The sequence below is a fragment of the Pempheris klunzingeri genome, chromosome 2 (assembly GCF_042242105.1).
Source record: "Pempheris klunzingeri isolate RE-2024b chromosome 2, fPemKlu1.hap1, whole genome shotgun sequence".
Classification (NCBI taxonomy): domain Eukaryota; kingdom Metazoa; phylum Chordata; class Actinopteri; order Acropomatiformes; family Pempheridae; genus Pempheris; species Pempheris klunzingeri.
The window spans coordinates 17,994,678-18,016,847 of record NC_092013.1 but is presented as its reverse complement, the minus strand read 5'-3'; the positions used below and the strand labels follow the sequence as shown (position 1 = coordinate 18,016,847).

Genomic DNA, 22,170 nt, shown 5'->3' with positions numbered 1-22,170 from the left:
CTGCCCGGCTGTAGCATTTCCTGCCTGTGGCTGCTGTGTGGAGGAAGGTGGAGGATCTGTCAGGACCACCGCAGGCCTGTACAGGTGGCAGCTGCCTCTCTGGGTCAGCCTTATATAAGCTCTTCTCTGCCCCGTAATGTTCTTTTCCTGCAGGGACATACGCAACTGATGCTGTGGGTTTACTTGTTGAAATGACAGAAATGTCTTAGATGGGGGCACAGTGCCATCTGATGGAAGCTAGAAAAACTGATTCACATGTTTACTGATGCTGTAGCTACCTCCCGCATCTCCACCAATTTAAGATACATGAAACAGGTCAGTAAAGGGGCAGTCTGTCAACAATGATTAACTCTAAAGAGGGAAAGTGTGTTAAAATTAGTTGGCCATGACTCAGTGTACACTAGCTTTATCACTTCTAGTCACAACTCAATGTGTCTTATTACATATTTTTTTAACTGCTTGTTTACTAAAACATATAATTAATATGCAAACCACACTCTCAAAGTAATGACATTTAAAACAATTCAGTACCGACCACCTCCTGACAACATCAGACTTCTCCTGCTGCTTCGTCATCACGTATTCCTTCATTCATCTGATTTACTATATGCTGCTTAATATTTAATAACAATTACCTGACGGCAGGAAGCATTGAATACCTTAATAAAATCAAAACAAAAGGAAACTATGGGAGGCCGAAGAATAAAATATGTTTAATGGATGTATTCAATGTCAAAATAATCCACAAAATAAATTACTCTTTGGAATTTCTTGTTGTGTGTAGAGTTAAAATATGCAGAAATGTTATGACACTCTGTATAATCGTATCAGGAATCCAGTGTACTTATTTACAGCTGAAGAACATAATATATACAATATATCCAACTTCAAGTTTATTGGGATCGTGTGCAATTGCCTCCCTTGTGTCCAACTTACAATGCGCCAAATTTGAGATTTTGCAATTACACAAACCCGATATTTTTACATATTTAAAGATTTCAACACGGCAAAAATAGATGAGTAAAAATATACTGGTGCAAATAATGAGAGGCATTGTGGGGATAAATATCCATATTTTGAGTTTATCAAATCCCTCTCTAACAATAATGTGAGCCTCCGCTGCATATTAGCATACATAAATCTTACAGCAACATGAACATTGTGTCAAGGCTGACGATGTATTCCAGCAGCACTGATTTAAAATTAGCCCGAGTCTGTCTGCAGCAAATGTAACTCTATTTGCATGTTCCTACCATTTTCCTTTTCACTGATAAATCTTTTTCCTTGAATGCACTTTGCAAGGTTAATTTATGTTTTTATAGCCATATTCTGTTCTTTGTTTGTCTTTTCTTTTTCGCGCTACAAAAAGGACCTTCATATTTTTAAACTTGACAGATTGCACAAATGCCCTGACATGTTACAGCTTGGGAATTCTGTTTGAGGACATCACACCATGCCCTCGATGGTGTCCAGCTTCGGGGAATGCTCAGCCTCTGTGTGCTGTGTTTCCTGCTGCCTGCAGACCTGCTGGTAGTCTTTCAGCACCTTCACAATCTCGTCGTGTCCAAACTGCATGGCGTCATCGACTGGTAGGTTCCCCCACCTACCAGGACAGAGAGAGAAATCAGCAGATAAATTATGGAGACGGATTTTTCAGTGGTGGACATTTAAGTATTCTATAATAGATTCAAATAGAAAAGACAATTTAAGCTCAAAGGTTAGTCACACTTTGGCATTCATCCATCATGTTATTAATTTACTGTAAGCTCCTATTTCTTAACAAGGTAGTGGTTAGAAATCACATTTTCAGGAGACAAATGGGAAAGAACATGCATTAAAATGTGCGTAATTCTCAGCAAAATTAGCAAGAAAACATAAAAACAGACTAAAAGTTAAAATATTTGCTCACAATCAAAGGCCAAACACATGGAACAGTGAAGAAATACAAAACTAAAGGAAAAAAAAACAAAAGTTACAGATCTCACCTGTCCTCTACAAATGGATGAACTTTGCAGGTTTCAGTTAGGAACTTCACCACATCTATGTGACCTGAGCAAGAACAGAAATCCCAACATTTTATAGTTTCTCATGAGAGAGAATTAGATAGAGACAAGCTTTTTTCTCGTGACTCAGAAAACACCGTTTTAACTTTGGTGCTGATAAAGCAATGCAAGACCCCTTAAAATCATACAGCCCCAAACTAGCAAGCTGTTCACAATTTACAAGTTTGTCTAATAGCACGACACATCGTGGGTGGGGAAAAGGTTGCTAAAAATATCAACTACATGGAAAAAGTAAACTGATGTATGATTATTGCCTCCAGAGTGCAAAGATCTGCCCCATTTCACTTGAAAGAAAACAGTTATCACCCAATTTTTACCTTGTAAACAAATGACTTGCTTACAAGGCTCTTTTTGAAAAATGTTAGTGTTGGAGGCAGCGCATTAGAGCATTAAATCTGTGCTGTGAATAAACTTAGACCACAACAGAAGACAAATAATCGGCCATATGGTGCTCTGTGAGGGTATGTGAGCGGATTCATTTTGTATAATGTGAGACAAAGGTTGCTTTGGTTCAACAGTTAATCATGAAAACAAATTAAGAGAAAACTAACTGAATACTAATTACAGCTGTGTGTCAAAATAACAAGTGTAGATATTTTTCCAGATCGGCCACCGATGAACACAAAACCTCTAATCTTTTAAGATAAAAATACAGATAGGAGTAGAAAAGTGTTTTTTTTTAAATGAAAAACTGCACCATATGGATGGATTTCTATATGCAAAGCAGCTGCAATTATCCCTTTAGCTAAGTTGGATTCAAGCTTGTGTGATAAATGTGCTCTTGGGTTGCCATGTTGACTGATTCTGATTAAAAAATTTAAATTAAAAGTTGTAACTTTCTGCCTGCCGTCACCGTAGAACTACAGCGAGCATGCCGGAGCGTGCAGTGACAGCCTTGTTATGTTCTCTCACCTCAGTGTTGTTGGTATTCGGATAACTCGCAGAGTGGAAATGTCATACATGCCACACGTGTTCCATCAGCAAGGACAAGCCATCAACATTTCCCAGCAGAGTTTACCGTCTCCCCCAGGAGAAAATGTGCCTGGTTTAGCATTTTAACTATGAATCTTATTTTAAAAAACGTTTCAGCAATTTCAGCTTTGATAACACACAGTGACAAAAATGCAACTTCTACCGCCTGCAGCAAATCAGGCAGAGGTGAAAACACTTACGTGGGTCAATCATACTGAGATGTTTTTAATAGGTGATAACTGGTATTTTTAAACCTGGGCACAATTTTTACATATTTTGTGTTTGAGATGTCTGGTGCAACTGCACCAAAGGATTGCATTTCAGCCATTACAGCCCATTCGCCACTGGTTCTTGGCTGCTGGAGGAGGTGATTTGCTGGTCCAATTCCAAAGTTTTTCTACCTACCAGTCATTTCAAACCCAAAATATGTAAAAATTGGGCCCAGGTTTAAAAATACCAGTTATCCTTTAAGTGTTATTTTCTGCCACCGTCTCATTGAAGTACATTTTTCCCTGCTTTTTATTGCCTTTAGAGACCTGTAAGAGCTAAAGTTGTCTTTGTGCTAGAGATTTTCTTTTTGCCCAGTGGTTGTACAGATTTGTGGCCTGACGATTTAATAGCTTGCCTGCGGAGCAGATTCAGTGTTGCTCATTTAATGAATATCAGGAGCATAGAGGAAGAGATCATGTGGAGCTCACCCTCTGCTGCAGCGATATGTAGTGCTGTTCGAGAGTCGTAGTCTTTCAGGCCCATGTCCATGGATGAGAGAGCAAACCTGAGGGAATAAATAAAAGCTCACCAGTATTTGTTTGATACATAAAATAAAAATGAAATGAAAATGTGGTTTTACCCACACAGCGATGTAAATATAACTATAAAACATGTTTTAGCGTAGTACATAAATTTGATCTATGAGAAGTAAGTATTTAATTACACAAAGCTTATGACATATTTTACATATGAATATAGAAAATTACCCTTTACCATTTAGAAAAAGAATACTTCTAATAATATACAAACAGATACAAAAAATTAGGGAGTATCTTGCAGAAAAAAAATGGTTTTCATCTTGGAAAATCTCTGCCAACCAGCACCAAAGCCGTTTGCCACGCTTTACTAAGATGTCTTAAGGCCATCTGTTATACAAGATGAACAATAATGAGGTTTGCTGGTGGTGTACCTTCTCAGGGCAGACACATCTCCGCTGTAGGCGGCGAACATCAAACTGAAAACAGACTTATTCTGCAAATACAAAGAAGTGATATAAACATGGAGGCAAAAAGCATCAGAAAGATAAGATAAGATAAGATAAGATAAGATAAGATCAACTTTATTCATCCCGAAGGAAATTATTTCCTTCAAGAACAATCTGACTAAGCAACAAACCCTGTCGTCTCCATCCTGCCTGCGAGGGTCCAGCTTCTTCACAAAGTGCCTCAAGTTGTCATAATTGTGGAAATTGAAGAGCGACACAAGCTCCTGAGGATTATAAGATATGATATGATAAATAGAGCAGGAACACACTGGACTGTATGTTTTACAAAGAGGAAAACTGTAATGTGAACAAAACAAGCTCTTTATCAGACCAAGACAAACAAATTATTAAATTCTGAAGCTGCTGCATCACAGGATACTGACTTCACTTACAAGCCACAAAATGACTCATTGTCAGCACCTTCCACATTTTGTTCTCTGTCAGGCAGCTACAGAAGTTACATCTTGATGATACTGACTATTTGAGCATAAACTCTGAGGTTTCTGGTTTTAGAAAAGTTGTTCACCAACTTTAAATGTCGAACTAAAAAATGTCAAACCCGCTATGTGTAAGATTTTGAAATGTCGGACTTTGGCTTAATCTGGTGGCAATATATATATATAAAAACAGAGTAGTGTGGCAAACATGCGCCATCAGAATGATTTGATGCTACACAATGCCCACAAAGATTCTGCACACAGTGGCCTTAATTTGGCATCTTCTCCTTTACCACAAACAATCCAAATGCAAAGGAACAAAAGAAAAACTAATTCTTGGTCTTGCCTGACAGAAGTGTATTCCCCGAACACTGTTTCCAACTCTGTCCAGTGGGGGAGACCAACACATCACTCCCATGACGTTGGGGATTACCAGCAGTATTGCACCGGACACCCCGGACTTAGCCGGCAAGCCCACCTGGGAGATGAGAGCGAGAGACTGGATGTGGGATTTGTTTGAGATCGACAAACGAAGGAGCGTTTCCTTCACAGTGTAGGTTAATTGATCACATTGATCCATCTTTTATCAAATGTTGTGTTAGATTTGCGGTAAGATGGTACAGTCGCCTCCTGGTTACTCACATGAAAAGCCATCTGGCCAGAGAAGTCATACATGCCACATGAGTGCATGAGACTCAGAGTGTTTCGCACTGCCTCCGCGCTCAGGACGCGCTCGCCTGTGATTGGACAGATCCCGCCGTTGGCCAGAGTGGCAGCCATGATACTTCCTGATTCGCAGGTCACCTCGATGGAGCAAAGCTGAGGCAAAAAAAGGATCAGCTCATGGTCAAAGCTGTGAAACTATTTTCGCTACAGCTGAATAAATATCAGGCTACACAACAGCAACAAAATTATTCTTTGGCAGAGCAGTTTACCTGGAAGTAGAAGTCCAGGGCATCGATCATGTCCGCTCCCGGGGGAAAACACTGGTGAATGAAATATGATCATCATGACTAATCGACTGAAGTATGCTGGCCTAGCACCATTCAGATATAGTTTTTTTTTTTCTCAACCAGAAAATCAAGAATATCTTGGCTCTCTATGAGTCTGCCTCCTCATATAGGATTGGATTTTCTTGAGAGAGATTTTTCCCTCAACAACACAGCTTCCAGGCTCAATCGTAGCCTCTCTAACACAATGAAGTGGTGACTGAAAAGTGGACATAGCTGATGGTAGCAGAATTGAATGCAGGGAAGATTTTTTTACATGTTTTTTTATATATCACAAAACCTTTTCAAACAAACGAAAACAAAACTAAACAAACTATAATGAAAGTGGTCAAGCATGCTTTCTATTGTATGTATTTTCCTGACAATACATTTTTACTGGGAAACAAAATCTACGTTTTAATGACATTAATTAATCGCCGCAATTGTGCAATTGTATATTTGTTAATTGATTAGTCAAAAAAAAAATATCAACATTTGACAATCAATCAACAACTATTTTGATAACTGATCGATCATTTAAGTTGTTTTTTCTTTGCAAAAAGGAAAATAAAAACACAATCTTTTTCACATTGTCCAATGTGAGGAATTGCAGCTTTCCTCTGTTTTATAAAAGTGCTAAAAATTGTTAGAAACTGGTACAATTTCCCAAGTTCCATGGACTAAATAATTAATCAGTTGATCAGTGAAGTAATTGTCAGGTTGATCCATAATGCCAATGCAGAAGTAGTTTGTTGCAGCTCCATTTGCATGTGCCAACTCTTTACATAAACATGTCACAAAAACAAACACCGAGTTAGAAGTAGGCATGCAAACCTTAAGCGTCATCTCAAAAGCTGTTATAAATCCACACATTTCAGCACTCTGTGACTGACCTTCTTCTCTTTCATGTAGTATCCAATGGCAAAATTTCTGTCACCCGTTTCTTTTTCTGACTGGAATCTGAGAACGAGAGGCAGAAGGGGTCAATACTGAAACATCAATAATGCAACAGGGCAGTGGACGGGCAATTCGCCCAACACTGTCCTTTGTGTTTTTTTTAAGTGTGCTAAACAAAGATATTAACATAAAATACCTCAGATTTATTTAACAGGACACTCACGTGGCATTGTTGAATCCCACATACTCTTGACCTGCCATCTTTTTCACAAACTCCATAACCTGGGCAAGCAAAGCCAAAATGTGTGTACGTGCACTGCAGTTTATCTGTGACTACTGAGATAATCACCAGTCAGTTTTGCATTCAGAGGGGAGACAGACAGGAGGCACACTACTCACATAGTCAAACTTCTCTGCCTTATTTGTATGGGGCTGAAAACAAAGGAGAAGTCATTTGCTTGCGTTAAAATATGCTGATTGTAATTGCCCCGTTCACTCCATTCAAACAGCATGACTTCAGCACTACTTATTACACAATGTGAAACAATACCTGAATGTATCACTGATTGCATAATTTAGTGTCCCATTATCAGCAAGAGGAGAGATAGGCAGCAATCATAAAGCACAGAGCTCAGGGGGAAGTTCACAAAACAGGATACAGGCGAGTATACATGATCCACATAATCGGTCAGTAAGATAAGATTCCTCAAAATATTTCATTAGTATATTTCAGTATTTCATGATCATAACATCAGCAGACTCCACATTACAACATATGAATAAATCATCGATCTTCTGCCAAACAATAACAAAATGAATATTTTTCCAGGATCAGTTTGAATATTTGAAGTGTTCAAGTGTTAAGAATAATAGAAATAACATTGTGCAATAATTGTTCATGCAGCAACCATGAAACATCTTATTGTGATCAAATTATGTGACCTTTTATAATCACTGACTTCATTGACCGCTGGCCTTCATGTGCACTATTTATTGATATTCCACAAACACATTGACCAGTGGGAATCCTGTTATTTACAGGATATAAAACATGGACGCAATTCAGTGTGAAAAAGGAGTGATTTACTGTATGTGCTGACTCAGCTATCACACACCAGGCTGTGCATGTCCGCCCCTTTACCTTGATAAGAGAGCTGATCACTATGGCTCCAGCGTTCACCATGGGGTTGTGGGGCTTCTCTGGGAGGAAGGACGGCAAGATAACACACCGTTTCAACGGGGGGTTCAACACTTGATAACAGCAAATTGTCAAAAAGGTGTTTGAGCGCATTGATCAGCTAATTAATCTAATTTATTATTGTTATGATGATAATCATTATTATCTTACTTACACTTATTTTTTTAAACAATAATAATAAACAAGATTATTATTTGGTTTAATGTATAATATCAGACACCAGAAAACCAAACATTAAAATAAATTAAAAAAAATAATCATGAAGCTTCTACTAATAAATACAGAAACAAAACATGTTGTCATGAAGAATGTACATCTAAAAAATACATAACAAAGAATATATGTGATGTGATGTGGTGAAAATGTGACGACGCAGTTCTCAGTGGTTTAGATTTCTTTCACATTTCCTCACAGCGATGAGGCCTCACACACCTTCATCATCTAGTGAGAGCATGTTGAACTTGAGTCCGCTGGGCTCCATGCCGACATAGCGGTGAACCCTCTCTGTTCCCGCCTCGTGGACGGCGATGGCGTACTGCAGGGGCTTCACACAGGACTGCAGGCAGAACGGCTGCTTGGTGTCACCTACTGAGTGCCTGGGGGAGGAAGACAAAAGAGACCCTGTCAGAAGAGTAGGGCTACAAACAGACACAACTGTAGTGAAAAAACCAAAAATTGTGGGACAGCTATTAAAGGGACCTTGTGCTGAGACAGTTTTTGCCAAGTACAAATCTGCAGTCCTCACCTCTGGCCATCCACCGTACACAAAGACACTCCCCACAGCTCTGGGCTAAACTTGGCCAGCTGGGGGATGTAGTCTGCCACCTAAAACCAGAACACACATGAGAGAAGAGAAAGTGTCACCACTCAAAGAGCTGCAGCAGAGGAGGTGTTCGTCCAACATTGTTTAACTTGAGCAGGAACATGGAGAAAGGAAGTAGATTCCAACTGCGCGCATTTTCTGTCTCATGCTTCCAGACGTCGTCACTATGAAATCGGATGTAGGCAAATAGTGGGAAGGCATGTCAACCTTTAAATGTGGATTGTTTTCAACCGTATATAGAGTACATATCACAATATGTGCCATAGCTAGTATTTATTTAATGAATATATTTATTAATTAATTGCTTATTCAATTAATTAGAAATTGTACATGTCTATGCGACAAAGAAGAAAAAAAACAACAACAAATGTCTACCTTCCCATCAGTTTGGTTTTGCACTGTGTTGTAGATCTCATGAATCTTTTGTGCAAACACGTCAAACTCAGGGATGATAAATTTCTTTCTGAAGGCCTGGATCAGCAGGACGATGTTTCCACCCACACACCTGAAATGAAAGAAAAGCGACACATAGAAGAGGAAGTGAGGAGCGCCTACTGAAAATTAAATACTTTGATACTACAGCTTTTTGTCTCAATACTTGGTTCACTTTTTCAAAACTCTTAAACTCACGGAGAAAGACTCTTTCCGAAGTGTATTACAGGAGAGGACATAAGGTGGGATGTTGATGATAAGAGACAGGGTTGACTAACACTGTTGTATTCCTATAGCTCTCCTATAAGATACTTAGCGATACACAGTGCAATGCTACCTGTTGTTAGTGTTTGTAGGTCACTGTGTAATGAGTGACACTATTGAGTGAATGAGTGATACTACTGACAGACAGACAAGTATTGTCGCTGTTTGAGTACATGAGTTGATACTGAAATGTGAATGAACTATTTTGGGTGCATTAGTGCATTTTGGACGTTACATATGAGATCAGATAGATAGATAGATAGATAGATAGATAGATAGATAGATAGAAGTAATGCAGCATGCACAGGATTAACACTACAATAAACCAAAGATAAATAAACCCAAGAGTCATATAAATAATTGAATGAATAAAAGGTGCCAATAAAAACTGCTACATAGTCCAGTTGGTTGTAAATTTAAGTGGTTTAAGTGGTATGAGTGTGTGTGTGTGTGTGTGTGTGCGTGTGTGTATGTGTGTGTGTGTGTGTGTGTGTGTGTGCGTGTGTCTGTGTGCGTGTGTGTGCATGTGCGTGTGTGTGAGTACATTCTGTGAGTGGAGAGCAGCAGCTGCCAGCTATCAGTCTAAGCGACAGGCTTCTGCTCTCATCAGCATGACGGTGAATAAAGTTGACATGTCCTGACAAACACCACATAACACTGACTTTCACTTGTCCGGCAACCACATGTAGTGCAATTTATGACCGTCTCTGCACATATGTTCGCTTTTACTTTAGTCTTAACATGAATGATTAATGACTCGCTCCGGCTGGCTATATATTAACCCACAGAGACAACGGCGATAAGAAAATATGTATTTGTAAGGTTTTATTATCTATTTGGTGTTATTCTATCGCATTACTGTGTCCCCCTCATCCTTCACATCTATCTCACTGTTTTATAAATCTAATGACTAAACTTCTCATAATGAGTAATGTAAATATGTGGGAAGAAAAAACAGAGACACAAAGGGGAGACAGGCAGAGAGACATCATGCATTCAGCCGGTCACATATAACAAATCCTTCATTAAAATGGATTGTTGCTGGAAGGTCAGACTAAAAATAGTTTGGTCTCATGCCTGCACCAGGTGGTGAGCGGAAAACAAAACACGATGAGGCAATCAGTCCGTTCAGAGTGCCGTACATGAGCAGGAACAGAAAGAGGCGGCAAAGTGAGAAACTTTGGATGAAAATCTACCAAAAACCAGCGCACGAGTGCCCGCGTTAAAGCACTGTGTTTATGATTTTACCGCTGGCTCAACCCTTGTACTGAAAACACAATGTATGATGTGTGTGTGTGTGGCCCTCAGGATGAACACACACCTGGACTGAGAGTTACTGCCACAGCTGCTGCACGTTGTACTGACGTCTGGAGAGACTGTTTGTTTTTGTCCACTGTCTCACCTGTGGAAGAGGTCTCTGTCCATCATCACCTCACCAACGGACTCCTTCACCGCCTGTCGCAGCCTCTCCATGCAGTCCTTTAGACGAGGGTCTGACGGGTGAAGGCCGGTTTTCTTCAGGGCCTGCAAACAACAATGGAGCAGACAGAAATAGAGGCAGATTGACGGATAGATACTTGGTTCTGTGGGTGTTGGAGGGTGTTTCTTTAAGCTACTCACTGAGGTAAAGTGTGAAATGGGGATTTGCTCTTTCCCCTCCGTGATGGTGTAGAAAAGCATGTCTTCCACTCCAGAGCTGGGGGACTTTGAATTGAAATTCCTGATGAAGTGAAGAGTAAACTTTTGAAAGCGATTATTATGATATAAATGAAGTTATCTGAACCGATCGTTGGATCAATCAGTCAAATTATCTTAACTATTATGTGACCAATACAAGAAACAACTAGATCACCTTTAAAAAAACACTGATGATGATTTAGAGGACTTTCTCTCTTGACATATTATGCTAAATACTTCTTTTTTATATATTTATCCTCATTGTTTCTGCATTTTAAACCTGCAGATCATACAAAACCTGACATCTCATGCTGCTTTGAAAAGTTTCCTAGTATCAAAGTGCTGACTGCCCCAGTCACAGCTGCCACCAGACACTTGGCCTGACATGACCACCTCTGAAGCCACATTGAATTCTGGGCTAAATGCGTTTCCATTATGTGTTTACATAAGTTATAGTAGAACTTTTCTGTCTCCTCTGTTGCTGCAACAAGTACTGCATTTCCCCGGCGTGGGATAAATATAGTCCCTCTTATCTTAGCACGGCAGAGTGTTGATGACACGCATCACACACACAGAGGCTACCTACACTTTGAGATGGAAATTATCCAAGTGTATCGGCGTTCGTCTTTGGGACGCCGTGGTGGGTTCTGTGCTCAGACAGCATGCTGCTGGCCGGATGATGAAAACCTTCCTCGCCGCGTCTTTGTGTTTGAGGATCAGCTGGACGGAGTTCGGCAGAAGCAGCGCTCTCACGGCCGAGATCATGGCTGGGCTGCAGAGTGCGGTGGATCCCAGCAGCTGTTTGGAGCTGTTTGCCAGCAGCTCCTGAGGGGTCACTGACTCTCAAGGGAAGTTTTGCTGCCTTCACGGGTCATCGGGAATTTTGTCCTGTCAACTCATGAGCAATTTTTCCCACCCTCCCACCACCAAAGCTGACCCAAATATAGCTTTTATTCTTAAAATGACCAATTATGTATCTGATATTTAACATATTATAGAATATTGCTGCACCACTTGACTTTGTAAAAAGTATTAAGTAAAGGAAGTGATATCACAGTGTAGACACACTCAAACTTCCAAAACACAATGTGCTTAAATAAAAGTACAAAAGTATTAGCATCAAAATATACCTAAAGTACCAACATTTAAAAAAGCCGATATTATAGCCTATATTATTGCTTATTAGACAAATTATTGATATATCAAAGTACATATCACTTTCATGTTGCAGCTGGGGTGAAGTGGGGATAGTCTTAATTACATAATCTACTGCTGTGTAACCTTATTGATAATTTATCCGTTTTTACTTGATGATAATATCAATGATAGTATCAATAGTTGTGTTAGGGATTAATGAATCTGTAAAGCATAGTATCTAACTTTTTTCCCCTCTGAAATGCAGTGGGCTAGAAGTGGTTTAAATTATTCAAGTAAAGTAAAAGTGCCTTAAAACTGTACTTATGCACCTGAGAAAATGTTATTTCCACCACTGATTATTATATGGTCTAACAGTAATTGTAGTCATTTAAAACCAGGAAGTAGCACTTGAAAGCAGCAGGGGGCTCCACAATAACACACAGGCACACTATCTCATGTGGCAGCTGCCACTTGACTGACAGATGCAGTAGCCAATCAGGGGTTAGAAAAATACTCAACCACATGTCCATCACCCTGGATGAATTTAACCTTTTGTTACCACAGAATTCAGTTTTATGAATCAAGCAGACTCAGTAGAATGAGCCCATTAAGCAGAAGCTACTAAGTTAAAGTGAAATCATAACGTAACCCTGCACCTGTCGTTACCACACCAGGTTTATTAGAAAGCCTTTGACCTATTGTGTAAGATGATCAGCCATCAAGATTCTCAGTTTTTTATCAATTATTATGGTCGCCAAACCGCTCACCCTGTTCAGTACATTCTGTCAATCGGTTACCTGATAATAACTGAACTGATGGTATTAGAGCTTGTATAATCTCAGTAGTGTGGGACAAAGACCGTGATATTTAGATACAGTACACAACGCTTCACACTATAACATACTATTTGGAGAATAACACATAAAATGACTTCTTGTGTTTAGTGTTGCTTCACAACTTTGTGGGGAATTTTGTCGTACCACCTGGTAAGATTTCCAGTCAGAGGATTTCAGTGTTTCAGAATGTAAACTGCTGTTAATTATAAATCCTAATCCGTCCTAATGCTGGTGAGGCACTGTTTTGTGTTTGTTCTAGTGTTTCTCAACATGAGTCTCCATATGAAAATCATTCAAAATCAATAAAAAAAAATGTGGCTGCACGTCTTTGTTAGATTTTAGACACTTTTTCAGGGTAAAGCTTTTAGTTTTTTATTTTATTTGTGTCCACAGTAAGCTTGTCACTACACTCTGAGTAACCCTGTTTTTTGATATTAAAATCCTGTTTATTTATATTAAAATACTGTTTATTTAGCCTTTGATGATCATTATCAAGGAACATAAATAACACTGTCAAAAGGCACAGCATAGTGTTAACAAACGAAACAATGATAAGACAGTAAATTATATAATACAGTTTCATAATTTTCTGTCATATTGTCTAAATATCTCAAGCAGACATTAGACAGGATAGAATAGTTTTACATGGCAGGTTGTGCATGTATGAATATAATAACTGCAATATCAGATCACTGCATGGCCAATGTAGATAAGGATTATGGGTATTTTGTAAGGCAAAAGCTTCATTTCTTTGAGTCAACCTCCATACTGCATCAAAATGACACGCAAAAGGCTGATAACTATGAAGACACTTCCTGGATGTCATCATGAGTTACACGCTCTTTGAAGGACGAGGCAGCACCAGCCTCAGTCCGATATCAACTACACAGGAGGGCATGTAAGAGAGGGGGATCCAGATAAGTTTGGCATCCCAGCCGGCGCTGTATCTGGCGCGTGGGTAGGCAGCAGTCAGAGCGTGCTCCATGCAGTTGGTCACCTTGGTGAGGTCAGAGTCGCAGACAGCAGTCATGATCAAACGCTGGACCTTGATGTCTGAAAACGAGGATCAACAAAAATATACTTAGTGCATAAAACTTAATCATTTAACCTCTAAATGTATGTATCAGTATGACCACTGAGTGAGATCAACAAGTCACAATGAACCTGCGTATTCACAGTGTTCTGCAACATTAATTTTAATGTATTTATGATGTATATATCTTTAAAAATTGTTTTGTGACTTTATTATCTTTTATGGAATTTTTATGTTGCCCTTATGTGCAGGGTAGCAGCTTTTCTTTTATAGAAGGATGTAAAAATAATATATGATTTTTATACAGAAATTTAAACTAAAAAGTACATTTTTCTTACATTTTGGCATTAAGTGCTAAACAGGGCACATTTTCAGGAAAAATAAGTCAAAAACCACATTTTATTGTGACTTTAAAGCAAACACTATAATTCCCAAACACAATAGTATATGACTATAAGATTTTTTGTGACTCTTAAAATCTTTTTTTATGACAACCGAGATTGTGATTGCGATCAAAATCTCAAACGTAAAACAGAAGTCACATCTCATATAAACCAGTGAAGTGATGCTTATTCGCGCTTTGCATCAAGAGTCCAAATAAAGATGAGCAGTCGACTTACACTTATCGAGGTACTTGTCTCCATAGCTGGCTTGTACTTCAGGGCTCAGCTGGTTCCACAGGCGATGTAGCTCCCTCTCGAGGGGGTCAAGGCTCGTCACTGCAGTCTTGAAAAACCCCGGCTCAATGATGCACACATTGACCCCAAAGTAGTTTATGTCTCTCCTGAAGACAGAAATGTCACAACAGCTATTGGTTTTATATAAATATACACAGGTTTGTGACACCGGCTGCAACCTCTTATATTATAAATGGGCTTAGCAGCTCAAGTGTAGGAAATGAAAATAGTATATCTAGTAAGTAAAGGTATATGTTTGTACAGTAGGTACAGCTAAATTAAACTGAGAAGCAGTGAGAAAGACCAATATTCTTCCTTGTCTGCTCTTATGAGCCAATATTTCTCTGCCTGGCACAGCTGAGACAGTGTTTTTGTGTATTACTGCCATTTGTTGGGTGGAATGTGTTTCATTGCTCTAAATGTGCCTTTTTTATGTTACTGAAAATGTTAAATAACTAACGAAATCTAAATCAAACAAAATCTGCCCCATGGGACAGTGAAGGCGGGAAGACCAAGACTTGAATGTAAATTTGTCTTTAGAATTCTAAAGGATAGAAAAAGATTAACTGGCTCACACAACACTTTCTTTGTGCTCAAGAAAGCACGCAGGTCGTCACAGTGCGCATTCATCTAAAGTCGATGAGGCCGTTTAAGTCTTACCTGAGGCAGTCAGAGAAAGACTCCACTGCGAACTTGGAGATGCAGTATCCACCGCCGTTGGCAGCCACCCTGCCCAGCACTGATGCTACGTTCACAATGCGGCCGCGAGCCTTTTTGATGAGGGGTAGGAACGTCATCGTCATGGCAATCACTCCATTCATGTTGACTTTCAGCGTGCTGTGGTAATCCTCCACTCTCATCCACTCTGAAGGACCCATGGGTAACGAGCGTCCGGCATTGTTCACAATACCCCAAAGTCCTATAAAGGAAATGAGAGAGAAACGGAGGAAGAGCATATTTTGTGTTAAAGATCAGCCTTGTGGAATCTGAGTAACTGAGTCGTCTCATATTCAAAACCTGCAATGACCTCTCACCCTTATCGCCGACCTCCTTCTTGGTCCACTCCATGGCTTTTTGGATGCTGTCCTGATTGGTCACATCCAGCAGGACAGTCTTCAGATAGGGGCCAGCCACCCTCTTCAGGTCATCAGCTCCCTTTTCGGTGAGACAGCCAGCCAGCACGCGGAAGCCTTTGCGATCAAGCTTCTTACACAAGAGGTTTCCAAACCCTGTGTCGCAGCCGGTGACAAAGACGTACTTGTCGGTGATGTTCTCAATCTCCAGGCTGTCTCTGTACAGCCACACGATAATCCACAACACTACGAAGGTAGCGCTGATGTACAACCAAGCATTTTCCCTAAAAGAGACCAGACAGGAGACGTTTTGTGGAGGAGAAGGCAGGGATTTGACTTGGAGGTCCAAAGGTTTGGCTACGGCTGACAAATTATTGGCCAAGATGTAGTGCAGCATTGGTTTTTCTTACCCTAAAAGGTCGTAGACAAACTGCATATCCATGCTGCCTCCAGGATTAGGAGTGGGTTTTTGGTCACCTGGAGGACTTTCTGGTTGATGGAAAAACACGTTGAGCAAATATTACTAGGAATTGACATGGCAAACAGCCAAATCTGATTTTTCAGAAGTGGAATATAAAGTAGAAATATACAGAGATATTTCAGGAATCTCAATAACAAAATCCCTACATGATTTTCCTAATATATTAGATTTTATTGGAGTATTGTCCTGGTTTATTGAACTTTTTTGATAACCATGGGATACAATGATATTGTTCACAGTGGGCCTAAGTAGAGGTGCTTGTAATAAAGAACTGCTTTGGGCACATGAGAAATCTTTAGATAATACGCTTATGAAAGAAAGGCAGGCATTTGTGAGGGTGGGAGACCCGAGGAGGGAGGGCTGCTTTGTTTTGAAGCATAAATTTAATGCCCGTGACGGAGCTGCCTAAGCTGCTCATTGCTCAAAACCAATTAGTTTTCTGGCTTATTAGCCAGAAAAACAAAATAAAAACATACTTCTATATGGTATGCTATCCATGACTGAGAGCAGATACTGGAACCATAATGTTGTTGAGAATATTAATTAAAACATTAACGAGAAAGTAAAGTAACAACTCAGGTTACGGAAATTTGTTTCACAACACTAGTTGATGTAGACTCAGAAAAATACTGCAATGCCTCAAATCTTCATATAATTCAATATAATTTGATCAGGGAAACTTAATCAGACTGAAACCTCAATTACTGTTTGTTGTAAGATTTGATTAGACAAATGTAAGCTAATTATTTCATGGATTAAAATGCACCAAGATACAATAGCCACAGGAAACTGTGATCATCAGCAATATTAACAGTGGTCGAGTGGAGAGATAATTCTATAAATACTACATTATCCTACCTTTTCCTCTTATTGAGAAGTGATGGGTCTCCACAAGCTATGCGTCCTCTTCCCTTTCCCTTTCTGGTTATTCCTCTGTCTTAACTCAGAGAGGCCGGTTCAGAGAGAGACTTTATCCCTGTGGTTGATCCCTTAAGACAGGTCCGCAACTGGTAATCCGCGATCCGTAACCATTTGGTTTGAACATGTGTGTGTGTTTTAGAAAAAACAAAAACTGTGGTGAGAATTACAGAAAACACTAAGAATATTCTGTACACAATGTGAACTTTTAGATATTCTCACATTATCTTCTTTCAAATGACGCCAAGTAATCAACAAGAAATCTTGCTCATTCTTTTCTTTTTTTTTTTAAGCTGGTGGTTCTCAGGATACACAGCCATAATAAGTACTTCATGTTTTAAGAGTGTTAAAACAAACTTATAATAATCCCACAGGTTAAAGCCTTGTGCACCCTCAAAAACATGTGTATAATCTCTTTGGATCACTCAGTTCACTGACCTATTATGTGTTTCAAAGCATAAACAGTATGTGCAGTGTACTCTAGCTGGTTGTCTGTATTTGTGATGCATGTCTTGAGACTATTCAGCTCATCATCCTCCATGAAAAACTGCCCTAAACTTGCTCTAAGGACATTTTTATCAAAGAGTTGGCTTAAAGATATATTCATTTATACACTGAGACTATGAGTGTGGAGCAAGACTCCTTTTTAGGGATATTTCTATGCCATGCGGAGCGCAAACTGAAGGATCAAGTGTGTTACCAAATTGTTCTTGGCACTCGTTTTCTATGCTAATAGTACGCAATGAATTGAAAGCGTGATTGTTACCAAACACGCCTGCAATTACACGACTGAACGGTCATGTGCATTGTGACATTGTGACATAACTTTCCTTCACGTCACAAATTCCATGCATTGTCCAATCAGCCTGGCCAGGCAAATGTTTATCCAGTTCTTAAATCTAACGGCTTACCAGTGGTCATGTTGCACAACTTTGTCCCTAATTTTAAGACCTTGAAAATCTAAAGTTATTACTTTGTCATTTGGTCTTTTTCTTTTTAATAGTCATAATTAAGCCATCAGCCAAAAACCAATCCTTGACCCAGAAGTCCCTAACAACTTAAAACACCCCCTCCTAATTAGCCTGCAAGGAATTCTGTATTCAATACGAGGTTCTTCATGCAATTCTTTCCGTGTCCTTCTTTTCAATTACTTTTTGGAAAACAGCTGCTGTTTAGATTTATGAAATCTATAAATACACTTTGGTGGTAGATGACATTTATTTTGTCCTTGCTTCATAAGAAAAAAGAAGAGTGAATTTTTTTAACTTTATTAAAAATAATTATCCATCACTGAATAGTAACAAAATTTTAAGTCAAGTTGTACAACTGTACACAGACAAATAATACATGAACATAGGCATAAATAATTCAGGTGGCAGGTGCTAAAAAGAAGCATTCCTATAAAATGCTTTTAGGAGACAGATAATGTGTCTGTGGCTCCTAAACCCAATGTAAGCAGGTGAACTAAGTTTTACATGTGAGAAAACCATACGAACAGGGTTTTCCCCCCCAATTATTCAAATACCTATTGCCATAATGTTATTTGTTAAAGGTCCCATATTCTGCTCATTTGGATGTCCTATGAATACATTTACATGGTTTAATGTTAAAAAAAACACACACACAATATTTGTCTCGTACCAGATGCGGCCGCTGTGGCCGTTTTCAGAAACTTTGTGCACACTCAGTTTTAGAGGAACAGAACAATGTGTGTGTTTTGCTCTCGCCTTTAACACCGTTGTGTTACTGGGAGCTGGTGTCAGTGATGTGGATTCAGGAGGGTTTCAGTGGGTGGGAACAGTCAGAGAGATGATGGTCTTTTCCCAAACTCCGAGGTTCTCTAGACACATCGGGGACACACATTTATGTTGAAAAGACATTAAAGTTATGTGCATTTCACAAAATATGGGACCTTTAATTGAAGTCACTACTGAATAGATGAGTGATCCGTTTCATTTTATACGCAAGCTTGATTTTTGGACAACTCCAGAATCATTGAGTGCTTGCCTTAGTTTGTATTGTTGCTCACACAAGAACTTTAGCAGTGATGCAGGAAATTACTTGTTAAACGCAACAGACTTTCAACATTTCTCTAAACAAAGTGACCATCAGCATTCCCCCGCTCTGAGGGGCTTGCAGACGAGTGAAGTCATCTTTGCTGACACTGGATTTCTGTTTCATTCCAGTGTATTCAGTTTCAGCTGTAAACCTCCCACCATGAGGTTTTACGACGAGGCAGACTGCAGCTGACCCTTGTGTACGTACTCCAGAGCTGTGGCGATGGTCCTCATATCCATCTCAATACTGCGGGCCCAGTTCTCCACATCCCCAATTTCCTGATCAGAAGAGAGCGTAGAAACAGAGGTGGAATCACCAAAGTGTACATCTATAAATGTAACCTGTCACAGCAGCAGCAGAGAAGCTTTTAAACATTCCCAGACATCCTCTCACCCTGTGTAGGTGATATAAGCTGGATAATTGCAAAGGGAGTAGAAACTCATTCATTAATTGCTTTTCCCACCTGTCAAATCCGGTAAGACATGCATGTGATTCTAATCTGCTTTAAGTAAACCTGATAAAAGGAAATGGAAGTTTTGATGAGCCACTACGCTCAGTGTTTGCTGCAAGACAATTTTCTGTGGTATTCTTTTTCTTTTTTTAGGTGCATCTCGAGGTAAGAGATTAGATGCGGTTAAATCTGCATTAATCAATATATTTTATGTTAAGGCTGAACCATACCACTCAATATAATGTCAGAGGGTCATACAAAGCGCTGACCCCACTCATAATATGTCCAATATTTAACTTGTCTGCAAATGCTGCTACCAGGTATATGATATTCATATTGTACAGAATCTAAAAGCGTACCGGCATTTGATTGATTTGACAGCTGTAGGCCGATAAAATGTTAAATCTTAAACAAAGTTAATATTGTATATAAACAGATTACATGACAGAAAAGCCTTGTTTTTAGACTTATTTCTCGCAGATACAGCGTATCCTACCTTTAGGGCCTGATTGAAACCCTCCACCATACTGATCCACTGAGCAGTTTGTTTGGAGAACTGGCTCGCCTGCACTTGGAGAGTCTTCACCTCATGGTCGAGCTTACGTTGGTTTACGTACGCCTGGGCAACTCTAAAAGTAAAACAGGAAACAAGAATGAGAAATGCTCCGGTATTGCTAATACATGAAAATATAGCATTGTGCATCATGTCCACTGTGGCATGGGAGAGTGACTTTGTATTTGATAATCCAAAGTCTACATCATTAATTTCTCCATTTATACCGAAAACAGACTGTAACATTCAAGCTAGACTAAATCTTACAAAGTCACTAAAGGATTTTGGCCATAATCTGTCTAATAAAGGAACAGCACAACAATGGCCTTTACATCCCACTCTTGTTCTTCAAGCTGATTGTCGGAGTTTCATCACGGCTTTCACAATGCTAGCAATCTCAATGCACTATTTGTGGTTGTGTCACACACTGGGCCAATTATATCCTGCCCTGAATGGAATGATTTATATTACTGGCTCAGAAAAGGGTGTTGGTGGTGGGGAAACTCGGGTGGGTCAGTTTCTCTGAAATCTATTCAGGCACCGACCTGAGTCGCCCGTGGCTTGATGGAACATGTTTACAATGCGGAGGATCTACTAAAGAATTGTTCATAGCAGCAGGAGCAGGAGGACAGTACTCCTCCATCTTCACTGCACGAACAAAATAAGAATTTGCTGCATAACCTGTTGTTAATATTCAGTGCCAACATTAATCATCCATCATCACATACTGTGATGTTAAAATGTCAGTCAACTGAAAAATAATCTCAAACAATTTTGCTGTTCCATCTTCCTGAAAGTGAGGATTTCCTGCCATTTTGGTTTAAGAATATTACTTTCAAGTTGAATACCTTTGGGTTTTGGACTGTTGTCCATTTAAAGATCACACTGAGCTTGGCATTTCTCACTGTTTTTATTAACTGCTCCTACAACACAATCCAAAAACTAACCGACAGAACCAATAATGAAACTAATCCTTAGTACAGCCCTAATAACATTACAGCTGACACCATTTGCTGATGAGTCTGTTTATTATTAGTCCCCAACTTTTTCAGTACTTGATTAATTGTTAAGTACTTGATTCACTGTTTCTCGTAAACTGAATATATGTGATGTTTGGATTATTTGAAGGCATCTGAAGACATCACCTGGGTCTTTAGGAAATGGTATCAGGAATGTTTCAATAGTTTCTGTCCTTTCTCAGACCATATGACTACTCAAGAAAATAATTGCCAATAAATAATGACTTTAATTGTTAGCTGTATCCCTATTTATCATACCATTAAAGCTACCTGTATAGGCTATTCCAGTTGATTTCCAGATGTGTGTGCCATGAAATGTGACAGCAGGAGGTCTGCTAAACCTCGGGAAACAATGAGAAGCACAGCAGGGGGCAAAGAGCTGAGTTTTCATACCCAACATTGAGGTGGTCTACCAGGGCTTCAGTCAGGCAGGTGGCTGCAGCGATAGCTTCACGCCTGCGTCTCTCTGTGCATTTAAAAACAGACAAAACAGAAAACCAAATCACCAGTTATAAGGTTGTCTATGGGCCCTCTAGCACAGTCAATCCACTTTGTTTTTAGCATCACGACAGCTAACCAGCTAATCTTCTCACCCTGCAGCTCCTTCCGCTCATTTTGCTTCGCCTGGTGCTCCTTCAGCAGACGAGACAACATCTTGAGTGGTCGTTGAGATGGTTTAATAAATGTTTTTTGTTTCTTTCAGCTATCTAAATGTCATGGCTACAGCACAGCCGTAAGAGAAGAGAAGAGAAGCTAACAGCTGACTAGCTTCACCGCTATCACGAGACCAGGCTTGTGGGCGTGCCCCAAAATGGCGGCTCGCTCGTCGCCATTTATCACCATTAATGTAACGTTATGGCTGTTGTGCTTTTAATTAACCCAACACACATCGTAGAAATCAAACCAAGTAGAAGACTGTGTGGTAAC

The 22,170-nt window shown here is 39.5% G+C and overlaps 3 protein-coding genes across 3 annotated transcripts; all 3 read right to left on the bottom strand.

Moving 5' to 3' along the window:
* Positions 1-690: 690 nt before the first annotated feature.
* Positions 691-11,867, bottom strand: gls2b (glutaminase 2b (liver, mitochondrial)). The gene is made up of 18 exons (XM_070838512.1): positions 11,594-11,867; positions 10,951-11,050; positions 10,733-10,854; positions 9,010-9,139; positions 8,557-8,636; positions 8,244-8,407; positions 7,755-7,813; positions 7,013-7,045; positions 6,837-6,895; positions 6,610-6,676; positions 5,663-5,713; positions 5,370-5,546; positions 5,074-5,205; positions 4,422-4,514; positions 4,216-4,277; positions 3,734-3,810; positions 1,986-2,049; positions 691-1,603 (listed from the first exon to the last, which is right to left on the bottom strand). Exons 1-18 carry the CDS (start codon positions 11,770-11,772, stop codon positions 1,447-1,449), a joined length of 1,806 nt encoding a protein of 601 aa, XP_070694613.1. The 5' UTR covers positions 11,773-11,867; the 3' UTR covers positions 691-1,446.
* Positions 11,868-13,511: 1,644 nt separating this feature from the next.
* On the bottom strand, positions 13,512-17,267 carry rdh5 (retinol dehydrogenase 5 (11-cis/9-cis)). Its single transcript, XM_070846485.1, has 6 exons — positions 17,103-17,267; positions 16,174-16,252; positions 15,725-16,047; positions 15,351-15,609; positions 14,634-14,797; positions 13,512-14,033 (listed from the first exon to the last, which is right to left on the bottom strand). The coding sequence occupies exons 2-6, from the start codon at positions 16,203-16,205 to the stop codon at positions 13,813-13,815; spliced, it is 999 nt and encodes a 332-aa protein (XP_070702586.1). The 5' UTR covers positions 16,206-16,252; positions 17,103-17,267; the 3' UTR covers positions 13,512-13,812.
* A 1,157-nt stretch (positions 17,268-18,424) lies between these two features.
* Positions 18,425-22,013, bottom strand: bloc1s1 (biogenesis of lysosomal organelles complex-1, subunit 1). The gene is made up of 4 exons (XM_070845931.1): positions 21,837-22,013; positions 21,637-21,709; positions 20,168-20,300; positions 18,425-19,498 (listed from the first exon to the last, which is right to left on the bottom strand). The coding sequence occupies exons 1-4, from the start codon at positions 21,895-21,897 to the stop codon at positions 19,388-19,390; spliced, it is 378 nt and encodes a 125-aa protein (XP_070702032.1). The 5' UTR covers positions 21,898-22,013; the 3' UTR covers positions 18,425-19,387.
* Positions 22,014-22,170: the final 157 nt, after the last annotated feature.

Coding starts and splice junctions, on each gene's coding strand:
- rdh5 (XM_070846485.1), bottom strand. CDS start 16,205: ATGGATATGCAGTTTGTCTACGACCTTTTAGG. Junction 14,798..15,350: donor TCTTTCTCTGACTGCCTCAG/GTAAGACTTAAA, acceptor TTCTGTCTTCAG/GAGAGACATAAACTACTTTG. Junction 14,034..14,633: donor AGACAAGTACCTCGATAAGT/GTAAGTCGACTG, acceptor CCTCGTTTTCAG/ACATCAAGGTCCAGCGTTTG.
- bloc1s1 (XM_070845931.1), bottom strand. CDS start 21,897: ATGTTGTCTCGTCTGCTGAAGGAGCACCAGGCGAAGCAAAATGAGCGG. Junction 21,710..21,836: donor TGAGCGGAAGGAGCTGCAGG/GTGAGAAGATTA, acceptor TTAAATGCACAG/AGAGACGCAGGCGTGAAGCT. Junction 20,301..21,636: donor GTAGACCACCTCAATGTTGG/GTATGAAAACTC, acceptor TTTTACTTTTAG/AGTTGCCCAGGCGTACGTAA.
- gls2b (XM_070838512.1), bottom strand. CDS start 11,772: ATGATCTCGGCCGTGAGAGCGCTGCTTCTGCCGAACTCCGTCCAGCTG. Junction 10,855..10,950: donor CCATTTCACACTTTACCTCA/GTGAGTAGCTTA, acceptor TGTTGTTTGCAG/GCCCTGAAGAAAACCGGCCT. Junction 6,896..7,012: donor AGGCAGAGAAGTTTGACTAT/GTGAGTAGTGTG, acceptor TTGCTTGCCCAG/GTTATGGAGTTTGTGAAAAA.